The sequence below is a fragment of the Urocitellus parryii genome, chromosome 2 (genome assembly GCF_045843805.1).
Source record: "Urocitellus parryii isolate mUroPar1 chromosome 2, mUroPar1.hap1, whole genome shotgun sequence".
Taxonomy (NCBI): Eukaryota; Metazoa; Chordata; class Mammalia; order Rodentia; family Sciuridae; genus Urocitellus; species Urocitellus parryii.
This window is the reverse complement of record NC_135532.1, coordinates 118,582,292-118,608,502: the sequence shown is the minus strand read 5'-3', so window position 1 is coordinate 118,608,502 and position 26,211 is coordinate 118,582,292. Positions and strand designations below refer to the sequence as shown.

General features: G+C 47.5%; 2 protein-coding genes across 3 annotated transcripts in view; one reads left to right on the top strand and one right to left on the bottom strand.

The window, feature by feature from the left end:
- The window catches only part of Med12l (mediator complex subunit 12L), a 271,847-nt gene that overhangs the window by 98,124 nt on the left and 147,512 nt on the right, over positions 1-26,211 (top strand). The gene's annotated exons all lie outside the window — the stretch shown is intronic.
- On the bottom strand, positions 10,018-24,832 carry P2ry14 (purinergic receptor P2Y14). The gene is made up of 3 exons (XM_026408181.2): positions 24,666-24,832; positions 16,061-16,163; positions 10,018-11,138 (listed from the first exon to the last, which is right to left on the bottom strand). The coding sequence occupies exon 3, from the start codon at positions 11,112-11,114 to the stop codon at positions 10,098-10,100; it is 1,017 nt and encodes a 338-aa protein (XP_026263966.1). The 5' UTR covers positions 11,115-11,138; positions 16,061-16,163; positions 24,666-24,832; the 3' UTR covers positions 10,018-10,097.

Here is a 26,211-nt window from a genome sequence, read left to right as displayed (position 1 = left end):
TTGTCTCCTTACAGGGTGGTGGGATTTAGACTTCAGTGCTCCCATTCGAAATGTTACACAGATAGTGGCATCATGGTGTGTGGCGAGCTCCCTGGTGCCTGCACAGTTACATGGCATGTCTTCTCAGTAGACTTATGTGAGAGAGAGAAGAATTAGGATAGTTGGTTTTGATTAATTATTATTCTAATTAGAATTCACTATGTATTTTATAGGTGAGTGATTTATTTAAAATAGACTGCAGCTTTTCAGCCTGAGAACCATGTTTTTATGAAATTCCATCTAGATGTCAATGAAAACGGTTTACTTAGAATTTCCAGTTGAGCTTAAATCATACCTTTCTGATATCCTATGTTCTCTATCACAAATTCAAGAACTAAGTGCCTGATGGATATTTTACCAATCAGTTATGAGCCAGTGGAAATGTCAAGTACTCCAGCCAGTCCAAGGAGAGATCTGCAGTGTCTTCTTTGCCCCCTGTACAGTACCCATGGCTGGCAAAAACCTAGCTGGATCCTCCATGGGAGTCACAGGCAAAGTGTGTGAAATGATCTACGGTATGTTTCTAGAGCAAAGGAAGTTTCAGACCGTTGTGTCCTGCTAGAAAGACCTGTGATATGGCCTTTGTCCAGCCAGTTATAAAACTAAGTGACCGAAGAGTACTGCTCACCAGGCTATTTAGCTTGGTTTGAATTAAACTGTCTTTTTGAGACAGATGGATGGGGCATCAGAGAGAACAGAACCATAGAGTAATTTTTAGGCAGGATCTACTTAGAGTTTAATAGTTGGTACTCTGTAAAGACAACCGAGAGTCATCAACTTGCCTTCTGTGGAAAAGCTTTGAATAGATTTAAGTATTTAAAATGACATACCTGGGGGTGTTTTCTCTAGCCTGAGCTGGCCTAGCTCCTCGTCTTCGGAGAAGTGTGAGCTGTTGGGTTAGTTGCAGCAGCAAGAGCCCGTTGCCGGGTTCCTGGCTGTACTAAATGTTTCCTGTCCTTTTTGTGTGGTTTTAAAATGTTGCAGATTGACGTAGATGAAACTGTGGTTTGCATGTAGTTTAACTGCATGAAAGCCTCCCGGAGAAGCACGCCCCAGTCAGTTCTACATGTGTTTTCTTAAACAACTCAAATTTGTCATTATTTTTGAGAGAAAAGACTTCCATTTGTCCATTGTGGTACTTAGACTTTATTTTATTTAAAATATTAATATTTAAAATTTTTATATATTTTTAAACTACCCAAGATATAGTCTGTGTCTTCTTGGTTTCAAGAATGGCAGTATTTATGCCTTGAAGGAATTATGAGTTAAAGATGCAGGAAGGTGTTGAAGAAAGACCTCTTCCGTGTATGTAGTAACACTCACCAGTTTACAGCACTTAAAATGTTATTGTTCACATGGTTTTACAGTTTTTCATTCCAGAATATATTGTACCATTTTTTTCCAAATCATGAAACTGGAGTGTTTTGTCAGTTTAACTAAACGGCTTCATGAATTGAGACAGTTATTTAGTGATTAGTAGATTATTGGATTGTCTGGTCAAGTGTCTGTCCTCCTGGAGGCGGGGAAGTGTCTACTGAAATCTAGAAGGAGCCTGGCCTGGAAGGGACCTGGCGGAAGTCCTTGCTCTTGAGGAGCCGCTCATCCTCACCAACAGACCCTTTGCAAGGCACCCTGTTATAAGGCTGCCTTTATGAAAGGCAGCATGAGCTTCTGATCCCAGCCCGTTTCGGGAGCTGGTACGCTTGTCTGAAGTTCACCTGTGAGTGCAGAGTCACGCCTGGGAGGTAACAGTCTGCTTTCTTCCAGTGTCTCATTGTCTTGGTGGGTGCTTTGTTTTCTCTTCTTTTTCTCCTTATAGTTCATTGTCAGTTTTCCGAATTAAAAAAAAAAAAAAATTTAGACCTCTTTAGAATCTAAACCCAATTTCTTGGTATTTTCACTTTAGTTTTTTTTTTTTTTTAGAAAAATTCCCCAATAAAGACTAGATGAGACGTGTCCAGCTACAGTGAATTTAGGAGGAGTTTAGGTTGCTCATGGTGATAATGGTCATTTGATTCAGATATTCTGGGCAATCTTCCAAATTCATGTAGTTATAACTATTGCTTTTTTTTTTTTTAAATATAGACTTACCTATGAGGTAGAAGGAAACTGTTTCTCAAGCTTTGCATTTGATTTCTGATTAAGTACCAAGGTCAACTTTTATTGTAATAGTTGAAGGAAGTGCTCCATCTTTTAGGATGTGTGTGAAGACACATTTGTGAGGCGGGCGTAGTAGTGCCTGCCTATAATTCAAGGGACTCAGGAAGGTTGAGGCAAGAAGACCACAAGTTCAAAGCCAGCCTCAGCAATTTAGCAAGACCCTGTCTCTAAAAAAAATGGGGGAGGGGGTGGGTGGGTGCTGCTGGGGTTGTGGTTCAGTGGTAGAGTGCTTGCCTGGCATGCGTGAGGCACTGGGTTCAATCCTCAGCACCACATAAACAAATAAAAACGTTGTGTCCACCCAAAACTAAAAAAATAAAAATTAAAAAATTAAAGAAGATCTGGGGTGTGACTTGGTAATTATGAGCCCCTGGGTTCAATTTCCAGAACCAAAAAAAAAAAAAAAAAAAAGACTCTCGTGGAAGAGTCACATGTGCCAGACAAGTAAGTGAGGAGTTAGGATAGGGCTGTGTCCCTGGGCAGGGGAGGAAACATTGGGTAAGGTGACAGCTAATCCAGTGGCCTGGGCCTGGGATGCCAGGATTTTGGTGAAGTCTGTCTTTTGGTCCTTCCTTCATTTGTCATATTTATATGCTCACTTCCGTGACTTCCCTGGTTTACTTCAGGATCATAGACAGAACTGGAAAGCACAGCAGCTGCTCTGAAGACTTGAAGACCAGGTCTGTGTGTCTGGTTTGGTGCCCGCCTTGCCGTGGGATATGGAGCGTGGAAAGCGCAGCTGTGTTGGGTGGTCGAGGTTGGTCACCTGGAGGGTCATCCCAGTGGATCTGTGTTCTCCCCACTGCCTCTGTGGATTTTTAAAAATACGTATGTTTTAGTTGTTGATGGATCTTTATTATATTTATTTATTAAGGAGCAGTCCTAAGAATCAAACCCAGGGCCTCATACATGCCAGTCAAGTGCTCCCCCACCGAGTCACAACCCCAACCCTTTCCAGGGATTTTTTAAAAAATATATTTATTTTTTAGTTGTAGTTGGACACAATACCTTTATTTTATGTGGTGCTGAGGATGGAACCCAGGGCTTCACACGTGATAGACGAGAGCTCTACCGCTGAGCCACAACCCCAGCCCCAGGGATTTTTAAAGTACAGGTTCCATCTGAGTTTCCACAACCTGCTCCTTTTTGTTTCATTGAGGACAACTGTTTCTCGGAGTATTCTTGGTTAGCCTTCCAGGAAATGCGTGTTGTCACTGACCTAGTGCTTCACGAGCCCAAGTGGGAAGAAGCTCGGTAAAGTTATTTTTTCCTTACCCGGGTCATGGTTGTACTTTCTATTTAGGAAATGATGTATTTGTTACTTTCATGGACTTTTATGTGTAAGATGATAAATTGTCCCATAAGTTATGAGTGGAGGAAAAAGGATGTCTTTGTTGTCAGCTCTGTTACCTGTACACTTTTGGTTTTATAGAATACAAATACCAAACACCATTTCAGTGGGAATATTTCTTTTTGATGTATATAATTTTTAAAATTTGCTTTTTAGGCCCCACCACAGCCAGGAATAGGTCTGGGAACTTTCCTTTCTATTTTTGGGGATTGAACCCAGGGACACTATACTACTGAGCCACATTCCTAGCCCTTTTTGTGTTTTATTTTTAGACAGGGTCTCACTAAGTTGCTGAGGCCAGCTTTGAACTTGACGCTCCTCCTGCCTCAGTCTCCTGAGTCTCTAGGATGATACAGCCACTGTGTCTGGCTTATTTTCTTAAAAACAAGAAAACCATCCACGAGGCCTGGGAGATTCCACCCTTTACAAATGGGAAAGCTGAGGCATGGAGAAATTAAGGCCTGCCCAACACCACCCAGCTAGAATCAGCACTCTCTCTCACTTACTCTTGTTTATTGGGAAAGTGCTGGGTGGGGACAGACAGTGGTCATTAAGTAGGCCATCAGGTCAGTCCAGGTCCCCCGCTTAGTGTTATGACCACGGGAACGTCAATGCCACTCTTCCCACCTTCCTCATGGAGTTGCATCCTCTGGAATGTGAGCTCAGCTCAAAATAATGTGCGGGAAGATTTTTATGGTCCATGACCTCTGGAGCAGCCGCCATGTCTCCGAGTCTGCCCTTTGTCTGGGTTACTATGCTTAAAGTTTGGAAGATTTTCTTTAAGCATGTACTTCCCTTACCCACAGATTAGCTCACTGTTTCCTAATGCTACCTGAGACGCGTGGCTTCAGATACAAGGGTGACTCATGTGATTAGGTAGAGTAGTTTTATTATTATTATTTTTTTGGTTTGGGGGGGTCTTGGGGATGGAGCTCAGGGGCACATTACCACTGAGCCACATCTGATGGTGACGACTGCAGACTATGGACAGCAGTGGGCGTGGCAGCAGCAGTGTTTGTGGTTCTCTGCTGGAGGCAGCTCAGGCTCTCTGCTTGAGCCTTACATCACTTTCAGTCATAACAAGAGTCTCTGGCTTGACTTTTTGGCCTGACTTTACATTTTCTTTTGTCAGGACCCAAGAACTGAGGTCCAGAGCTTCAGGTCCCCAATCTCCTGTGATCTGGGTGGCATTACAGGATCTATAAGAGGAAGGGGCTGAGACCCGATCTTGGATGTTACCAAGGACTGTAATTAGCAAGCTATGGGAGCCCGCTGGGTCAGGAGACAGGAAGCCACTTGGGAGGATTGTAGTCCTGTTGGTCGAGAGGCCAAGAGGGTCTGAAGTCATGTGGGAGGTCTGTGCTGCTGGGAATCTCCGCAGAGGTGAAGTCACTGAGTAGTGTGAGCAGAGCCGTGGGAGTCCAGGCCCCAGGGTCAGGGGTGGGGGCAGGCCTGAGGAGGGACCCAGTGGCAGGGAGGAAAGCCAGTGTGGTTTCCTGGCTTACAAGGAAAACCACCACATCGTTGGCTATGGCATAGATTGATCTTTATTCTGCTCATTTTCAGTAGATATTAAATAATCCTCCTAGCATTTTGTAGGTCATCGACCAAGATTTTCTGATTAAGGATCTCTCATTTTGAACATCAGTGATTGTGACTCTGGTTTTCTGATTTAAAATTGTGTTCTCCTCTGATATTTGTAATATCAACCAGACCAAAAAACACAGTTGGTCATGTGATTCAGAACTTTCTAGGTGGCTGTGTGTTCTTGTTAATGAGCAGGTGGATTTGATGTGGTTTAAATTGGCTTTTACTTTACAAACAATTGAGGATTGGCTTCTCCTTTCAGTCCTAAGCCTCAGAAGGAACTGATAGTCCTTCCTAAAGCTGATGGTTTAGCATAAACAGAATAGTTAACATCCTACACCCTGCAGGTCAGCCATGGAGACTGTCGGCTTTGATATGGAGCATGCAGTGATGTCAAGGGACATGAACCGTACAGAGCCCATGCCATCCACTTTTCTTGGTGTCCTTTTTTTTTTTTTTTTTTTTTGGTCAGGAGCTGGAATAATAGGACAGTGAGCCCTTCCTTAGGACTTTGCCATGAACTTCCGGGGAGGTTTAGCAGCCCTCAAATGCAGAGGACTGCGGGAGAGAGGAATGTACCGCCCAGGGCCTGCCCTGACTTGCACTGGGAGGGTTAGGCTAAGGATCCTGGAGGGGATAATGGCACAAGGTTACCCAAAGTCCTACATTGCAGGTCCTGAAGGCATTTGAGGCGGTGTGTGGAAGTGGGGAGAGGAGGCTTGGGAGGAAGACATCAGCTGTCTGTGAACCTGGGAGAATCAGAATCTTGCCATGAGCCCCTTCAAGGAGCAGCAAGTAATCCCAGCAGTGAGGAAAAGCCCCGGGAGTCTGCAGGCTTTCCTGTTGATCAGATAGTGCCATTCTTCCAAGACACCCCCCCACTTCCTCCGTGCTTGTCCTAAAATTTCTGTTGGAAATGCAGAGGTGGGAATATAGTAACATCTTATAGTCCCTATAAGACCCCAAACTGCTTTGGAAAACACCTTATTTTGTGTAAACATGTCTTTTCTGTAATTATCTTATAAATAACATTTACATTATGAATTTATGGCAGATAAATCAGTGTGACATTTAATTCTTGTGTACAAGTGGTGCTACGAAGAGGTTAAACCTCCTTGCAAACTGCAGGGGAAAGCGAGCCGTACTTCATTGAGGTGGTTCTTTTGGGGGCGATGGCCTGACTTGAAATGGTCATCTGCATATCACTCGAGTCTTACAGAGAACAGATGACCAAAGGGAAGTGGTGGCTCTTCTGCTGAGCACCGCACAATACGGTTCCCCCAGGCCGTAGTGCAGGCCCTGCAGGTCAGCAGCTCCAGGCACCCCAATCCCCTCTGTAGATGATGCTCTGTGTGGTAATATGTCTGTGGTCTTTGGTGTTATAGGTATTTTTGTACTCATAGAAAGTTTTTGTCTCCAAAGTGGTAAAAAGATCAGGTTGTGGGCACATGTTAAAGACAGAATATAGAAATGACGGACCTCACTGATATAAAGAGGAGCAAAGCTTGGTATGAGCATGTTTTCCAGATCATTCTTTTAGATGAAGCCAGTGTATTGAGATTTTCCAATTGATTGGTGTCCCTTCCCCACCACAAGGGAAATTGAGCATGTGCAACACATCTTACTGGCTGGCATGCCCAGAGCTGGGGGCCATGGCTATAGGCCAAGGTGGACACGGTCTCACACTGTGCCGTTTCTGCAGCTGCCCTGACTCTTTTCATTCAGAGGACGCCTGAGCTTTGTCTGTGGGGTGCCCAAGTGAAGGGTGCACTTCTAGGTTTTACGTGTGTATGGCATCCCTTCCAGAAGTTTCTCCAGAGCCTGGGCCTTGCTGTCATTGGGTCATATTGGGTCCTGTGCCGTCCCAACCGGTGGTCAGTGGACCGAGACCTGCTAATGACCAGGACAGGGAAGTGTGACTTTCCCAACAGGAACGTGTACTTGTGTCATCTGAACAAAGAGGGTGTGGGCGGAGGAGACTTTGGGTGGCCCTGCTGCTGCTTCCCGCCTCTGTGGGTAGGTGCCATGTGCCACCGTCTCGCATGATGGTGATCTTTCTGTGACATTTCTTTTTTTTTCTTGTTTCTTTTTCCTTAAATTCCCCGCCTCCTGCTCTCTGCCAGGCCCCTGGCTCTCAGTCCCCACTCCCTTGTCAATGCTGACTCTCTGCCCCCTGCTCCCGCTCTCTGCCCCCTGTTCCCCCGCCCCTGCACCCCGACTCACTCCGCCTCCCGGCCCCTCTGTGACATTTCTTGATTCTTCTTATTCCAAATATTCTTTTTATGAAACAGCTTAGATACTTGAATTAACTGTGCACCGATGTGGAAACCTCACTTGAGGTAACACAGTGGGGGCTCTTTAGTCCAGAGAGGTGTTTAGTTGCAGTCATAAGCTGCTTTGGGCTCCTTTCTGTTAGTTTTCTACATTTCAGATGTTGCGGAGTGGCTACCCACTTTGCTTAGCCAGTTCCAGGGGTGTGTTTTCTTAGTTGTTAGCCCAACAGTTAAAAAACTGGGTGGTCTTACATCTCCTGTGGAGAATGAGGAAGTGACTGGCTGGAGCTAGGAGCGTCTGCTCTGGGGTGGGCCAGCTCTCAGCTCACCGCCATCCTGGCTTCCGCTCTTGGCTTGCACCCATTGCAGCCTTCTCTGTCCTCACAGGCACCTCGTCCCCTGCTGCATTGGGCACCCTGAATGCAGGAGGGCTTGTGCACCCACTAGCTATGGTGGAGCTGGGAGAGCCCTGCTGTCCATCTGCCCCTGTCCTGCTGACCCAGAGTCCTGGCTGCCTGTTGCTGGAAGGCACCTTTGTTTTCAGATGTTGCTCTGTGCCTACAAGCTGGAACAGGAGCTGCTCCTCTGCTGTGGTTTCAGAGCACCCTTATCTACTCCGTGCACTGCTTCCTGACCACTCTTGCACATGCGTGGCCAGCCTGCTCCAGGGTCCTGCTTACCACGCAGGCAGTCCTTGGCACTTCAGGGAAGAGTGACTTTCCCAGGGACAGACCTCGCTGAGGAGGTGATGCAAGCCACTAGCATCCCTTGGCGAGCACTTCCTCTTCTCCTTTGAGCTTTCACTTTCTTCTGTGGCCCAGAAAGGGACATTTAAGACCCCAGGATTCACCCATGGGCCCTGGTCAGGGGGAGTCATGAAGAATAAGCACAGCCAGACTGTTTAGCAAGTTTACTGGCCCAAGCCAGGACACGCCCTTCCACCAGAGATGTCTGCGGAGCCTAGGGATTGTGGTCCATTTTGGCCGTGGGCTGAGCAGGCGTGGGCAGGGAGGTGGGGGTTGACATGGGTGGGGGCACTTCCCAGCTCCTCTTCAACAGCATCTGTTTTCTGGGTTTTTCCTAAACTATGAGGAGGTCCTGAGCATGACCTGCTTAGTTTGAAACGTATCAGTGGCATGTAGGATGTTCAGTCTTTAGGTGACTCACCCCTGGAGCCTGTGCAAGGGGGCATGTCGAGAATCCCCTGACTGTGAGATCTGCTGGTGTCTCCTTGTGCTATGATTTTTAAGAAAAAATTGACAGTATTGAAAATAAGTTTATTTATTGATACAGATATAGTGAAGGATGAAAGAGATACAAACCCTAAAAACATTTGGGAAGACTCTTTGAAGGATGGACTGAATGTCTTCTAGCCGGTTAATAACAGAAAAAAATTGTGCCTTGGTAATTGTTACACCAGCAACTGTATTCCATGTCTCCATGTATCACATTTATCTTTTTTCTAGAAAATGTGGTATGTGAATGTTCATGTTATGTGTAAACTGCCAGTACTTATTTTATGTTTTAGATTTTCTTTCTTTTTTCCCTATTTATTTCCTTAGTACTGGCCTTGAACCCAGGGGGTGCTTTACCGCTGGGCTCCATCCCCAGCCCCTTTGATTTTTATTTTGAGACAGAGTCTTGATAAGTTGTGGAGGTGGGCCTCTGACATGCGTTCCTCCTGCCTTAGCCTCCTGAGTAGCTGGGAGGCATGCACTACTATATGCTTGGCTAGATCTTCTTTTTATCAAATCCATTTGCTTTCTAAGAAACTCTCTCACCCCACCCTACAAGAGAATTATGTCATGTTCTTGTGTGTGTGTGTGTGTGTGTGTGTGTGTGTGTGTGTGTGTGTTTTTCCATCGTCCTATCTGCACTCATACTACGGAGCAGAGGGAGTTGCTAAAAGTACCTCCTGGGTCTGGCTTTGCTGGTAGAGTCATCTTAGACCTTGTCTAATACCAGAACTCCAGCTCATTAAATGGCTAAATAGGTCTTTTATAAGATATATTTAACATGCATGTACTATCCTTAAAATTGCATTAGAAAAAATTAGGATCTTACTGCAGGTGCGTAACTCATATCTGCTTTCCTTTGAAATGCCTTGAATAAATAAGGGGTTTTCCTAAGTGATTTTCTGCTTCAAATCAGAGAAAACTTTGACTTTTTCACTTCAAACAGTTCTTTATCAAACTCTGCCTATTTTTAAGCTGGTCTTTAAGATTGCTGCTGACAAAGATCATATATCTTACTGACTTAATTCTTGCATATGAAAAAAGAGGACACATATGTGAATTGTCTTGGATTTCTTTCTGTGTTCTTTATTTACCAATTTAAAATTCTACTTTAACTGTTCAGGTTAGTTAATATAAATTTAAACCTGCTATTTTGATGGAATAGGATTGAATGATTGTATGTATTATTCTTTCCAAGAAAAATAATGGTCAGTACTAGGAAAACCTGCAGAAGGGATCCCATGCCCTTTAATGTTACAGAAAAGCTTGGAAACATTTGAATTTGATCGTTGTACTGAGCCTCTGGGGCTTCATAAGTCCTGGCGGTATTGGATGGTGATTCTGGGTCTGTTGCCAGTGATGAGCAAGTGGCTTGTTCTTTGCTCTTGCTCATTTCCCGGCAGCTGGAGGTGGTCACGAGCTTGTAATGGTCTAGTGGGAAGGGCCGGAAGTTCACAGCGTGTCTGTGCTTTCCTGCATTGTGTTGCCCCTTTTGATTCTGCCAGGGTCTGAGTCATTCTGAGCTTGAAATGAGATGTGCAGTTTCTTACATAAGATTTCCCTAAATGGCTGGCATAAGAAGAAATAAATAACGGGGTCCAGACACACGTTGGCAGCAGAGAGCAGCAGGGTGAATTCTTTCACGTAGAGCAGGATCTCTTTCGCCTGGCAGCTGTAGTAGGTTCCGGTTTGACTCATGGTGTAGGGGATCCTGGCCACGTGGTAAGGCACAAAACAGACAAAGAACACGAGCACGATGCTGAAGATGTTGCGGCTGGATTTCCTTTTGACCGAGATGGATCTCCTTCTGGAGCTGAGGTGGGACTTGAAGATCTTCCTGGTGATGGCAGTGTAGAAGACAATCAGCAGGAGGAACACGAGCCAGAAGATGCCCACAAAGATGTAGTTGGACGCCTTGTGCCACTTGCGTCCTAGCTCGTTCTTGAGTTCCATGCACTGCACTCTCATGCCTTCCTGGACGCGCTGGTCGGTCAGGATGATGTTGGGAACGGCCAGCAGCAGCATGAGCGCCCACACGGCCACTGAGAGCAGCTTGCTGTAGCTCACTGACTGGACGAAGGAGGTCAGGAGGGGCTTCACGATTTTGTAATACCTGTCGAAGCTGATGAGCCCGAAGAAGACGATGCCCACGTACATGCTGACATAGAAGACCACGGCCGAGACCCTGCACACGAACACGCTCAGCTGCCAGGGGGCCAGGCCCGAGTCGCCCAGGATCTTGAAGGGGAAGGTCAGGCCCATCAGAAAGTCAGCGACCACAATGTTCTTGAGATAGATGATGAAACTCTTGGAGCTGGGCACGTAGAGGAAGACCCAGCCCGACACGCCGTTGAGCAGGACCCCTGCCAGGAAGACCAGAAGGTACAGCACCGGGATGATGTACTGGCTGATGAGCGTGTTCCGGGAGCAGGGCGGGCCTGGCGGTGGCGAGCTCGTGGAATTGAGCATCTTGTGGCTCTGAAGGCAGAGCACCTGGGAGAGAGGTGACGAGTTACTCTAGGAGTCCTACACACCCGCAGAGGACAAAGCAAGGGCATGGGAGTGGGCACACCCAGCTCTGGAACCACCCCTATGCCCAGCCCCTGACCGGGTGCCCCCTCCTGCCTTCTTTCTTTCTTTCTGGAATAAAAAGGGAAGAACAGAACATTCTGATGATCGTAGAGGAAAACTGGGGAAGCTGAGCAGCGTGAGAACTTGCGGGTCATATGGAGACCAGCGTTTCCCAAAACGAGGGTGACCCCACCGTTCTAGGAAGTTCTCCTGCATGTGGTCTTCCAGGCACTAACTGGGAAAGCAGACTCAGTTTTTCATTTTGCTCATAGCTCCTTATTCAATGTATTAGGTCTCTATCTGGGTCGTAAATATTATATATTTTAAAAGATAAATGTTATGGATTTGTGAAAATGAGTCCAAATATCACACATTAGAATTGTTGATACAGACCTTTTTTGGGCGGGGGGAGGGTACTGGGGATTGAACTCAGGAGCGCTTGACCACTGAGCCACATCCCCAGCCCTATTTTGTATTTTATTTAGAGACAGGGTCTCACTGAATTGCTTAGTGCCTCGCTTTTGCTGAGGCTGACTTTGAACTTGTAATCCTCCTGCCTCAGCCTCCTGAGCTGCTGGGATTACAGATGTGTGCCACTGCACTCAGCTGATACAGATCTTTTTAAAAAAGTCTACCCTATGTGTATTTTAGTCATAAAATAGTATCCTATAAACATAAAATCCAAAGATTAACTGGCATTTTTAATGTATGATTATGGGTACCTTTTCAAAATTGAGCTAATTTTGTGGGTTCTTTAATTGTTGAAATATTTATTGTATTGTTTTTATAAACTTTTAAGCAAAGAGAGTAGATGATAATATTTGTACAAAAATTCTAAAAAATGTTTCCAAAGAACATTCCAGATCTGTACCGTCTTGTATGGTGGCCGTTAGCCATAATGATAGCTCAGGGCCATTGAGCACTCCCAAACTGTGGGCAGTACAGGTGGATATGGGCTGCAAATGTCAAATGCACACTGGATTTTATAGACTCAGTGGTAAAAATGTAAAATATCTAATATTTTTAATTTTTATTATCTATTTTATTAAATATAATGTGCTGTTTTAATTTCAGTTAATTTTACTTTTTAGAGTATATGGCTCCTAGAAAATTCAGTACTACATATGAAACTCAGTGATGTTTTTATAGGTGTCTTTAGAACCTTCCCGTGTCGTAGCACCCTGTATTTTCTTCATGGATGTGGGAAGCACTGATTTATAGCACAGGGAAGACAGGAGATTATTCAGATGGTTATTTGGTGCTCAGAGCAAATGTCCTCTGGGTGACCCACATCACTGACTGTAACCTGGAGACCAAAGGCCCTGGTGGTCTCATCCCTGCCTCTTCTATCCCATGGGTCCTTTGACCTCCTTGTGGGTCCCCCCACCCCCTTGGATCTTTCATTGAGCCCTCTGCATGGATGTCACCTCACTTGGGGAGCATCACCCCTCAAGCCTCGGATGGGCAGGGTGGGGTCCCTTCTCAATGTCCACAGTTCTGTGCCCGGCCCCTGGCCCCACACTCAGCTCTCTGGCTGTTTTGTTTTTGAGTGTTGCTTCCACTGCACATGTGCTTTCAAACCATGTCCTTGTTAGTCATTATGTCTTAGCATGATATTTGGGATATTAGGGTATTAGGTATTAGTTGCCTGCAGTCAGGGAATACAACACATGAAATCCCGCTCTTACGATATTTACGTCTAGTCCAACAACATGGGAGAGGGGGCAGAGGACAGTGGCTCCCACAGGACAGAGGTGTGCCTTGTCTGCCCTATATTTCTGGTGGCTGGCCTCATGCTTTATGCACAGCGTGTGATGTGCTGTGCCACTCAAACCAAGGAGGTGGGACACGGGGCACTGGGATCAAGGAGGTGAGACACAGGGCACTGGGAATGAGGGGGTGGGACACAGAGCACTGGGATCAAGGAGGTTTGGCAGATGGAATTGGGAACGTGAAATCCAGTTGCATTCTGCACCAAGATGCAGGTCCACACCAGCCTCTATGCTGCTTTCCTCATAAGAATGTCTTCCATGTATCTTTCCCGTGTGTGTGCCATATGGCAAAAGTAGGAATATTTATAGCTATTTGATTTTTGCCAGTCTGTTGACTTTCAGTGAAAGAAAAATTACCTAACTCACTTCTTCAAACACTTTCCTCGGGGTTTAGCCTTTCTCTTCCCTCTAGGCTCACCTTGCTGAGTTCAGAGCATATGGGTTTGCTTCTTTGCCCATTTTCTGTAGCCTTTCTGCATATGATCTTGCTTCCTATTGTGTTAGTCAGCTTTCTGTTACTGTAACAAAGTGCTGTTTGGGAGACCGGACTCTCTCAACCTCTTTACCCCCTCAAGGGCATGTCCTCAATGACCAACGTCTCCCACTTCCACTGTGGCCCCTCTTGAAAGTCCCATCTCCTTCCCTCAGCAACACTGAGGACCAAACCTGTTGCAGTGGGCTTTTGGTGACATTCAGCATCGAACCTAAGATCATGCTTCAGATGCCAAGTGAGGAGGACCCTGGTTTCCACTTTTAACTGTCCACTGTGACTGTGGCCTTCAGTTAACTAAGTAAGGCATCCCTGGACCGTCGGGTACATTTTTACCTAGAAGCCTGTTTCACAGAGCTTGAGAGAATGCACACCGCTCTGTGCTCCCAGTCTGGTTTGGTGTCTCAGTGCTAGGGACACCATCCCCTCGATCATCTAGGGCAGTACTCCTGGTAGCCAGTCAGTATTTATGAGATTCATTTGAATTTAATTCTCAAGTGAAAACTACACATCGTATATTGAAGAGGAGAAACGTGAACTATGTAAAATATAATTGTGTAGTGAAGCGGTGAAGAATTTCCCAGAAATGATTTAATGAGAGCCAAATGCATTTCATTCCCTTTTAGAAATGTTCTAGAAGCCACTATGTATAGAAAATGTAAAGGATTTCCCGTAAATTGTTCCAGGAGACTCAGGACTCCCCCCTCATAGACAGCTGGAGGAAGTCCTTTCCTCAGGGGTTGGCACTCAGGGCTTTTTGAGTTGCAAGGTCTCCTAGTGGCCAGGTGCTGTTCTGTGACTCCTCAGAATGCCCGGAATCTGCACGTACCATCCTGGCCATGCCTGGCACACACCTGCCTCCCGCCCCCTGTGAGTGTGGTGGAGGTGGCTTGACCCAGGTGTGCCTCCAGGATCTGGAGGGAGCTGCCGGTCTTTTCCTCAAGCTCTGTCTTGCTATTTTGGCAGTAGTTGCAGATGAGGCTCTGTTTTAGGATGGAAGGGTGTGAGACCTGCTGGGTAGGGGCGAGGCTGGCTGGGGGAGGGTGCCTTTCTGCCCAAGCTGCTGTCTGTTCTGCCAGGGTAGAAGTTCACCCAAGGGCAAATGGCCTCATCTTCAAGGTACACTCCAAATGAGCCATGAGCTACCCCCCATCATGACCTTGATCTTGAAGCATTGGGGACATCTTATAGCAGTGGTGTTGATGGTAAGGGCCCTCCCTCTGTGGTCCCAGTTGTCACTGTATGCCGCAGACTTTCCTAAGGGCAGGTCAGACACTGGTCAAGGGAGAAATGAGCGACAAAGGAGCCCTCCTAAGGCAGACACGGCAAGTGAGGCCGTGTGTATATTCAGGCCAAAATGCAGGAATATGACTGCTTGAAAAACAGGACAGGATCATAGAAAAGACTGCGTCACTTTGACCTTGTGATGTCTGAGCAGTCTCCCCTTGTCTCCAAGAGATGATTAGCTCCCACTGAAGGGACCTACTGGGACTTAGAGGCATTTCACAAATGCAGGGAATAGTCCCGTGCTGTGCAGATTTTATACAGTCATGCAAGAACCAAACGAATCAGAAAGAAAAGGAGAGACTCTCTTGGGACACTGTCCTTTTGCCCCTGCTCTTGCTCCTTGGAGGTGCTGTTCTCTCCAGCCTGTCCCAGCCCCATAAGGGGGAGAGGTAGGTGGCAGCACAGGTGACAAGGGAAGAGGGGTGGGAGCAGCTGCAGAAGGCCAGGCCCTCCGCTGAGCCTGCAAGGGCTTCCACTGTGCAGAGCTCTGCTTTGATAGTGACCTCCAGGTTCCCTGGGAGGCCTCAGGAACGTAGAAGGTACCTCCTAACTCCCTGACATGGTGTTTAAGAAAGGTTTCTGTACATGGCTGGACTTCCTAAGGGAGACTGCCTGGTTCAAGTGTTCACCCTCTCCTAGGTGGAGCTCTCCAGAACCAGTGCCTGGCACAGGGATTCACCTCTGCTGCTGCTGCTGCTGCTTTGGAACATAATGAAATATGAGAAAGTGGGGTTTATGGGGCCCAAAGGCAGGTGTAATGGGAGCAGCATACAGGTCCCCTCTCCATTTCCTCCCGCCTTCTGTCCGCCTGCCCGCCCACCTTCTCTCGCCTGCCCGCTCGCCTTCCTTCCTAGCTACAACACAGAAGGTTTAGCCTGATCCAGACCCTGAGTGCCCCGGTCCTGAGTGCCTTTGGTGCAGTGTGGGGTCCTAGGATTGTGCTGTTTTGGGTTTTCAGGTTGGAGAGGGCATGTAGTCTCAGGGCTCGCTCTTTGCATGGGATTTACATAGTACCTACCCAGAGCACTGCCCCCTCCAGAAACACATGCATCTTACTAAAACACTCTCAGCCAGCTCTGGGTTTGTTTCTTGTTTCCTCTCTGGCCTGTTTTTCTTTTTTTTGTCTGGCAACCTGGTGGCCTGCTTCTCTCTTACACATCTACCAACCTAATCCTGTGTGTAAATCCACTTTCTCTGAATAAGAGGAAACATTCCCTTATTATTCCCAAAATATTCCCTAACATTTGGACAAAATCACCAGTCCTCTTGATAACCCTTGGCACGTTTTCTGTTACCTTTTTGATTTGTTTGCATAAAGGAGGTCTCCTTCAGTGGAGCGATGCAGCCCAGCCAGCGCTTGTCTTCTTGAAGTGGCCACGGTGTATCATCATTAGGATTCTGTATTATAGGAAGAAATAAAAGGAAGAATTAAGTAAGTTAAATGAGCACTAGACTGTTTTCACTGGGGAAGTGTGTCCATGCTTATTTTTAAAATTCAGCTTGCATGATTGAAATATTCAGCATGTTTATTGCTGTTTTCCTGTACTTGCTCCTGGTTGTCAGTGTTGATGACTATTGATTAGGTTGCAAAATCTGTGGGAACGTAGAAACTCTTTGCTCGACAGTGATGTTTGGAAGTGCTCTGAATTTCTGTGTGGCCCAGCGATGCTTTTTGGTGGTGGGTCGGGGGGACTTTGCTTCTGAAAACCCCTGCATTCCAGTCTCAGGAATTGGCCCTCAGAGAGGAGGTGAGGGAAGCAGCCCAGGCCCTCCTGCACTGATTTCCCCAGCCTGTTCTCTGCAGCATTGCTTGAGAACATGAGGCTGTTTTCCCTGGGGCCAGGAAAGGAAGTGGCTCTCTGACCTCTTCCTGCCTCCCAGGTCACGGGTGTATTGCTCAGCTGGACAGGAGTACTGGGATCCTTAGAACCGGCCCAAGGACAGTTCTTGCAGTGCAAGAGAACAGATCTCCATTTCTGAGGCAGCAGATAGCTTTCACTCGGTAGCTCAGTAGCAACCACCTGTGTGCTTGTTTGGCATTCAGGAGTACAGAACCACAGGGAAAGAGCGTAACGGTTCAGGAACACTGCACAGAAGGCCTTCCGCATACTCTGTTTGTCCTTCCTGCTCTGAGTGTGGATCCCTGTTGGAAGGAGCAGTAACCTTTGATTTCAATAAAACATATTGTGACACTAGCATACGAATCGGGAATTGGCCAATTCTGAAAAGCCTTTGTGTTTCTCTAAACAAGTGACAGTGGAACAAGGAGATTGCTGTCGAAACTGGTAGAGCTTGAATGAATGTGGCAAGAGTTTTCATTCAGCCTAAACATGGTGCTCAGAGTAGGTTTGAAACCGCAGACTGACATTTTGCTAGTTCTGGGGTCCACTGCCTGGGATCTGTGGTGGAACCCCATGTCCTTTTTAGACCAGTCCACGTGTGGTCCTCTCACCCTTCCAATGGATTTCAGTGGGAACAGTCAAGGAAATGCTAGGTCTAGCTGTGACTCGTGGGAGCTGCTGGATGCCTCAGGTGTAGTGTCCAACCAGGGCAAGGGCTCTCTTCTGGCACTATGGTGTCACGCTTGTGACTTACCCGGCATCGGGAAACAGGCCAGGACCAGTTTTGTTTTATTCCACGGGGGCAGGGGTGTGTGTGTGATGTGGAGTCGGGGGCATGCAAACTACATCTGCTTCCTTGTAATCTTTCTTCTTAGGTTATTCTTTTTTGTTATTTTCAGTATCACACTCTATCTAGAGGCTACTTCTCTTCAAGGTATAATCCTGCTCAGCATCCTTCATCCTACTTAAAATGAGTAAAAAACTATAGACTCTGAAGTGGTTACTCGCCCGTAGCTATTAAAACTTTTTCAAGTCTTTCCATCTTTACATAGCAAAAGTAAAATCCCTCTGCAGATGGAGAAGCAGGGTAGCCCCGCGTAGAGATGCTCATCTTGTGTCTTAGTATCATTGACACACAAGGAACCAGAGCCCCGTGGAGACTCAGACGTAGGAAGAGTATAAAGTGGGTCGAACCAGCTTTGGGCAGGAAGCAAGGAGGAGCATGGGGACCCATGGGAAACTGGTAAGGACAGACTGAGGCTCCACGGTACTTCTAAGCTTGGGACAGTTTGAGCATCAACAAGAGTGAGAGTAGTAGTAGCTGAAGGTAAGTGTAAAAACAAACCAAATCCAAGGGATTACAGTGATGTTCTGCATGGAGACCAAACATGGAGGGAGGGCCCGCTGGCAAGGGCAGAGAGGAAGGCAGGATTAGGATGTTATTGTCCTGCACCCTCAGTGCCATGCCAGATTCAGGCACCATCTTCAGTGGCTGCCAAGTGCCCCTGGGTGAATGGGTATGGATGCACAGGATCCTGAGGTCTGAACAGACTCTCACCTCCTCCAGCATAATGAAGAAAAAATTATCTTGAGTGGGAACTTCCAGCGATCACTGGAATTTTGAACTCGTGTCATGGCCGGGACCTGGCACCCTGCACCTCCAGGTGTGCAGAACACACCTATGCTTCCCTGCAAGGCTGATCATGGCCGGGAAAGCAGACCCGTCCATAGGTGGGACATTCTGCAGAACAAACAGCCTGGACTCTAAAAAGTCAAGGTCATAAAAAACAGACAAGCATGATGGGATGGAGAGGAGTCCTCCCTCAGAGGCCAGGAGGAGAGGGCAGTGATGGAGCAGGTAGCCTGGGGGAGGAGCTCTAGGCATTGTGCGGGGACAGTGTGGGAATCTGCATGCAGCCTCCACGTGCCCTTGCTTCACCCATATTGTTCTCCCCAGGAGTGTGAGTAGTCGAGTTAAGCAGGAGACTATTGGGAGAGGCGTACAGAAGTGTTAAGGAGGGAAGAGCCACCATTGCCTGTGTCCCCGCCTTATGTGCCGTCCTTTGGGGGTGTCAGCAGCGCACATGTGTATGTACACGTGTGGTATTAACATCTGTTAGTTTTGAGGGACGGTCCTGAGCCCATTGTCCGAAACGTGACAGATGCCCAATGCCAGTCTCCTGCCACCTTTGCTACTTTCCATACCTCTCCTTCCCAGTCACCTCTGGGGGCTCCTCTGTCATCTTAAAGCAGGTGCTTCTTGTTCTCTTCTCCGCCATCTTCTTTTCTCTTCCTACGCTCTAAGCCAGAGTAATCTCTGGAGCTTATGACACCTTCATTTATTTATTTTTTTAAGTTATTTAAAAAATCTTTTATTTATTTATTTTTTACATGGTGCTGTGGATCAAACCCAGGGTCTCACACACGCTAGGCGAGCGCCCTACTGCTGAGCCACAACCCCAGCCCTGACACCTTCATTTATAAAGGAGACATTTACTTTTGTCAAATATCACTCTGATGCTGACTGCCCAGCTGTGGGTACTTACCTCTGGGATCAGAGCAGTGAAAACATTGTCCCTGTCCTCTTAGAGCTCCCTGTGCTGCTGGAGGCCCACCTTTGTCCCCTGCTGCAGCCCTTTTTATGTTTTACTTTGAGAAAGGGTCTTGCTCAGTTGCTTAGGGCCTTGCTAAGTTGCCAAGGCTGGCTTTGAACTTGGTGATCCTCCTACCTCTGCCTTCCAAGCAGCAGGGATCACAGGTGTGTGCCCCCGCGCCTGGTTCAGTGCTGACTACATTTACAAAAATAGTTTTTTTCTTTCTGTAGAATGATCAGTACTTTGTTTAATATAAACTAAAGCACAATAAGGAGAACCAGCATTGCTCCGAGAGCAGGGCCCCTGCCAGCATGCCCTTTCTCCCGCCTGTTCTCCTGGACTCCCCACCGTCCATCACCCAGAGGTAGCCCTGCCCTCAATTTTGTATTTCTCATTCCTCCCTTTTAAATGGTGTCAACCACCTGTACCTGCCTGTCTTTGTCAACATTGACCATGTTCCTAGTAGCCCTTTAGGACTGAAAAATCCACCCCCAGCAGTGATTTCTGAACTTCATCTCTTTCAGAGGATGAATTAGGATACTTGGTAAGGATGAACATTTGCCCATGAGGGGAGCATTTTAACTTCTAGGTATTTACTGCAGAAAACTCTTGCTGATGTATATCAGGCAGTAGGTACAAGAGCACTCATTTTAATACTGTTTGTAGTAGCAGAAATAGAGAACTAGTCTTAGTGATCATTGACAAGAGAATGGGTGAAAAAAGCATTATTTACCTAGTGAATTTTTTTTTTTTTTGCTGCAATGCATATGAATTCTCATATGAATTCTAGCTGTGAACTTTTAAATCCTCTAATACTCCTGACTAGGCGGGACTAATCAGGTCTGGGGGCGGAGCTCAGTGGTAGAATGCTTGCCTGGCATGCACAAAGCCCTGGGTTCAGACCCCAGCGTTGCAAAGACAAAAACCAAAGAAAACCAGAAGCAACATCAAGATAAAATTGATAAAGCATAGTCCAGAGCCTGGATAACCTGCTGAGGCATCACACCTGCTGTCCATAGGATTGAGGGCGGGGCTGTCTGCCATTTTGGTGCCTTGACTAGTTAGAAATACTGTGTCCTTTCTGCTGCAGGAGAGAAGAGCTTTATGATTTCTCCTCACCTGGTAAATAACCCATAGTAGATGTTGGATAAATTCCTGTGAATGACCTATAAGTCTTCCTGTTTCACAAAGCCAGTGGGCAGATGCAGGGTGCCAGGTGGGGTGGCACAGGTGGGGACCTGGGGTGGAGGCCAGGGTGCCTCCTCGCTTCAGGCGCTGCAACTTCCCACTTCCCAGCAGAAGTTGGGTGCAGATAGACCAAGATTCCTGCTAGGAGCAGATTATTGAGCTACTTGGGTAGTTTTGATCCTGTGAACTAAAGTCCACAATGAGAAGCAGTGACTTCCCAACTGCCCTCTTTTCTGACACCCTGTGCCTGGCAGAACTCTGGGCAGGTATTTGTCTTTACACTGTAACAATAACTCACAGAAGGTTGGCTCTGTGAACTGGCGGTGCCGCATGCAGGGTCCCGCCAGGCTGGGCCATGGGGTCCAGGCCCTGCAGAGGCGGGAGTTCCCTGCTGGATTTGCAAACAGACTCACCAGGTGGGGGTGCTGGGAGCCCTGGCCTGTCTGGCTGCCTGGTATGGATGTCCCTGAGTGTCCCTTCCTGGGTAGCCCTCGCTCCTCTCGGCACCCAGCCCCACCCTCCCTGCCTGGGGCTCTCTGGCCTCTCCCCATGGCCATGTTTTTCCTGTCTCTGTGGTTAAAATAATATTAGTTTTCATTTTTTCCTTCTCTTCTCCCCACATTCACCCTGCCCCTTCCTGCCCCAGAGATAGGCCTCGTGAGAACCGAGCTCTCTGCTCCTGTTCTCAGCTCCATCAAGACAGGGCCCTCAGCCTCAGCAGGAACACGTAATCCCCTGTGCAGCACGCTCCCTGTCCCTGCCTCATGCCTGCCACAGGACCTGAATCCTGCTCCCTCAAGCTTCACTTCCCTGCTTTACACCGATGGTCACACCTAGGTGTATCTCACAGGAGCCTTTGTGTTGTGTGCCTGTCCATGGCTCCTGGAGTTGTTAGGCTTGGTATTTTGTGATGTTGGTGTCAGCATGATGATGTGCATATCGTCATCCTGTGCAGGCAGGTTTTACATGAGCAGGTTGAGTATCCCCCCCCAAATCCTTGAGACTAGAAATGTTTCAGATTTCAGAGACTTGAACACCTGCCGAGATGGCCTGGGGGAACACACCTCGTCTGAAAATCCTCGGGACAGTTGCGGTATTTTGGGTTTCTGGTTTTCAGACCCGAAATGCTCAGCCTGTGTGGCACCCGGGTGTTACCCGTGTTCAGTGTTGCTGCTGTTTAATCACTTTGGTCACCATGTGGCATTTTGTTTTATTTTTTTAATGATCAGATCATAGCTCATTCACTCAATTTTTTTTTCAGACAACAGAATTTTGAAAATCTGTATGTGCCACTATGAATTTTTTAGCTTTCTCATGCTGAGATTGAAATATCAGTGATGATATTAATATTATAATCGAAAAGTGTCTAGACTTAGAAAGTTCTGTGTGGATGTTGTGACAAAGCAACCAGCGTTTTAAAAGATTCAATGTAACAAAGTATCAAGTTTTTCTAGTCTGGTTTGGGATCTCGTGGAGCTCACAGGCCTCACCCTGTCCTCCAGGTCCCCTGACTGGCGACCCGTGGCTGGCCCAGTTGTGGGGAGTAGGTGACTGAGGTGCAGGCACTGGGTAGACGTGTGTTGCTCACCGCTCACTCCCAGGCTTTGGCAGGATGCCCGGTTTTCTGTAGGTGTGGTAGGAGGTAAATTTGGAGTGGTATCTGTTTCCCCTGGTTTTTGTGATTTCTGGTTTTGGCCCCTGAGTCTTGGATTACAGCTTGAGCAATTGCCTGTGGGTTCTACTCTTGCCAGCATAACCTCTAGTTTAACGCTATCCTACTCCCAGGGATGGAGGAAATTCCGTTTCTACTGAGTGGCTGTTGGGTGCCAGGCATCAGGAGCCTCACTTTTCTTTTTTTTTTTTTTTTTTGTTTTTGTTTTAGTAGGTGATGGGACAGAAGAGGGTCAAACAGTGAAAGAGTTCAAAGGAAAATAAAAAGATTAGCTCAAGGTCACTGCTAGTTGGCAGCTGCCCAGGCTGCCCCTGTTTGTAGGCTGCTCCTTTCCCACCATGCCCAGGTGCCTCTGTGAACACAACATGGACTGTTGTATACAGCAGGATTCCCGCACTGTTATGCAAACACCCAGCTTGCAGCCCCCTGCACCCCTGGCTCTCCTTCTATCTGTAAAACAGGGTCTTTACTGGCTGTATCTCCCTTGGGTCAGGTCAGGGAGGGGGAGGTACAAGGAGGGTGGATTTCTAGAAGCCAGGTGACTTTTAAGCCCTAGTCCTTTATGGGACCTGGCATCCCTGTTTGAACCCCTGACCCCATCTGGATGCCAGGTTCCTGTGGGTGAAGCAGAGGCAAGAAGACAGTCCTTCCCAGGCCCCCTGGCTGTGGGAAGCTCCCAGGGAGATTCCAGCATCTGTGGGAAGTGGTAGAACCCACGGTTCCCAAGGGGTTCAGCACCTGGAACTGTCACTCATTCCTGGACATCCCTGCCACATGCAAGTGATGTAAACATCATTGTTGTTTTTTCTCCCCTTGACTTCTGGTTTGCCTTCGAGACTACATAAACCTTTGCCTGTTACACATGATCTTAGCCAAGAGGCAGAATCATAAAATTGCTGATATATGGCATTTTTTTTTTACCTCCCCAAATTTTAATTTCAAGTGATTAATGGCGATGTTTAAAAGTTATTAATAAAATTGCAAATAGAAAAAAATATATGCCTGTATTATTATCAAAGGGGATATAGCAAAAAACAGGTCCACCTAGATTTTGTTTGTTTTTCAAAACATGTTTTTACTTGACATTTTCTTTCTCGGGCAGTCCCAATTCTGTGTGTCGATTCCTAACCACTTGTGAAATGTCTCGTGTTGAGGAAACCCAAGGAACAGCTCCCCCACACTGAGCGGGGCTGTGTGGAGGGAACAGGGGCTGGATCCCAGGGATGGGCAAAGGCCCTGTGCTCACTTGTCATAAGCAACACTTACACGTGCATGACATTGGCAGGATGTCTTTAAGTAACTAGAAGCCCAAAGAGGTTGTGTTTTCCCCACTAGAGAGTTGTTCATTGAAAAGAGTAAAGTTTTTTTTTTTTTTTTTTTTTTTTTAAATACTAAATTTAGTGGGTTTTGAAATTTCTCGTTTTGGCAGAGTGCTGCGCTTGATGGACTATTCTCTCCATTTCCACGTTTCCTCAGTTATAATGTTACCCTTCCTCCAGAAAATGGGGCTGTTTTCTAAAACTCTGTGTGCCTGTAGAGAGATTGACTGTTGATGGGCTGGGACGTAAACCAGGCTGGATTCTAAGCATGAGTGATATTTCAGCATTTTAAAACCATTTGTGAGGGTCTGGGGTTGTGGCTTAGTGGTAGAGTGCTCGCCTAGCATGTGTGAGGCACTGGGTTTGATCCTCAGCACCACATAAAAATAAATAAATAAAATAAAGGCATTATGTCCATCTACAACTAAAAAAAATTAAAAACAAAATTTGTGAATCACAGTCTTCCAGATGTACTGTGCAGCTTTTAGGAAAGCAATAGAACAAACTTTACGGTTTATATTTTGTGTCGTACCCACCGCAAATTAAAGCTGAAGACACAATAAATTCATGATATTTCAGTTGCAATTAATCTCGGAGTAAGAAATCAGAAGAACAAGGAAATGGAAATTGAAACCTAAGACAGTGGTGAAAACGTGCGCAGCACCTGTGTGCCCTCCCGGCCCAGCTGGCCTCTTCTAGGGAAAATGCATCCTGCTTGTCGCCTGCTGCCCACCGCCTGCTGCCCGCTGCCCACCGCTTGCCACTCACTGCCTGCCTCCTGCTGCCTGCTGCCCGCCCTGGATGCGGGCTTCCTGTGGGAGGCTGTCACCCTTGGTCTCAGTTTTGGTGGGAATGTGGCCTTTCCTGCTCTTAAGCCAAGCCTCCTCTCCTGTGCTTGCTTTCTGGAGCATGGAAGGTCTTGGCTACAGTCTGCTCTGGGAGGCGTCCCGGCCCCCTTGTGCTGGTTGGCTCAGAACTCATCCTTCGCTCCTTAGCCACAGGCACCTGACACTGTCCTAGGATAGGTCGGTACGGTTTTTCCTTTAAAAAGGAATTTCTTAGTGCCTAATGCATGAGCCCCCTGAGAGAAAATCGTGCTTCCTTAAATGAAAAGTCTGTGTACAGAGAAAGGCTAACTAGAGTGAGTGAGTTTATTCTTTGAACTTGGAAAAGTCCAAGCTCACCTGTAAGTCTGTCATTCCATCCACCAAATAAAAAGACCGAGGCGCTCTAGAGAAGGCCGGGGTATGTGGGAATCGCAGATATTCTCTTAACAGACTACTCACGCTTTTCCCAGCCCTGGGCCGGCGTCTGTGCAGGCGAGATGGGGTCAGCACCCGAGCGGCTCCTCTGGCTTAGCGAAGGGCTGGCACTGCTTCTGCCTGGACGCTCCTGTTGACCAGCAGGAAATGCTGGGTTAGCTCCCAGACCCCCTCATTTGAGTGCTCTCTGAACCACCAGCTGCTTGCCAGGCACTGGGGCGTCCAGTGCTGCGGAGTCCCGCGCTCTCTGCCGCCCAGCTGTCACACTCGCTCCAGTAGCTCGGATTGGATTGGGACCTGCCCAGGGTTACACAGGAGCACAGCCCAGCCAGCAGTGCGTAGTGAGAACTGGATCCCTGCCTGGAGAGGGGGAGAGGGACCCTGCAGCCCAGGCTCCAGCGGAGGACGCGGATCTTTCCCATGCCTAGCTGTGACCTTTTCCTGTGAAGCCACAGTGAGAACAGCTTCTTGCTCTGTGGGGAAGTGGGTTCAAGCTGAGAGTCACGTGGCTCCCTCCAGGGCCTGGAAGTGGGTTGGAAAACTTTGGAGCTACGCACACCTGCCCGTTTCCCAGCTTGGCTACAGAGGAGGGAACAGGAAGGCCCAGAGCCCTGACGGTTGTGGGCAAGGCCATGTCACATGAGATTCAAGGGGACCCCAAGACTTTCCGTGGGTGGAGGGTGTCTGTGCTGCCCGTCCTCCTGTGTGCCAGGGTGCCTCTGATGCCCGCTGACCTCCTCTACTCCAGCTGGGACCTGGCACACCCTTTCCGAGAGCTGGCGTCTAGGATTCTCTCACCTTCTAAAGGTGCTCGCCTTAACTCAGAGCTGGAGTTGGAAGTCCCTTTTCCCTCCCGACTGTCCCTTGACCCTGAGCATTTCCTTTTGAACACGACTTGCATTCCTCGGCTCCTCACGCTGAGGTCGTATTGAGGTCCACACAGTGACACTGTTCCTCTCAGGAGGAAGAGCTCGGGGCTCCTCACCACCCGCCTCAAGACCATCCAGGCTGGGCCATGTCAGCTCATGCTACGTCCTCTTCCTCTGTCTTGGACAAGCCTGAGGGTCACCACCCTGCCCCAGAGCTTCCCTTAGCTATCAGCCTCCCTTATCTGTGACCACCAGACCGCACCTCTTCTCCTGCCCATTCTTGCTGGGAGTGGAGACTGTGGCTGTCCCCACCTGCCCCTGACTGCACCCTGTGCCATTCTGACTTTCCACACCTCTCTGAAACTGCCTGAGACCTCTCCATTGCACGTTGCTGGATCTAACGGATGATTTAAGAGTTACTTCTTATAAGGCAGCTCTTTCTGACTGTGGTACTGCATGTAACTCACTGGCCATCTTGACCGTTTCATGTGTGTTGTCCAGTGAACTACTTACACTCACATCCTGGGCAGCCCTTGCCACCCTCCATCTCCAGAAGGCTTTGCATCTTGCAAAGCTGAAACTCAGTAGTACTTATGCATTAACTTCTTCTTTCCTCTTGCCTAGTCCTTGGGAACTGCCATTCTGCTTCCTCTCTCTATTTGACTTCTCTGTTAAGTCCCCCAACTCTGTCCCTGTGTAGT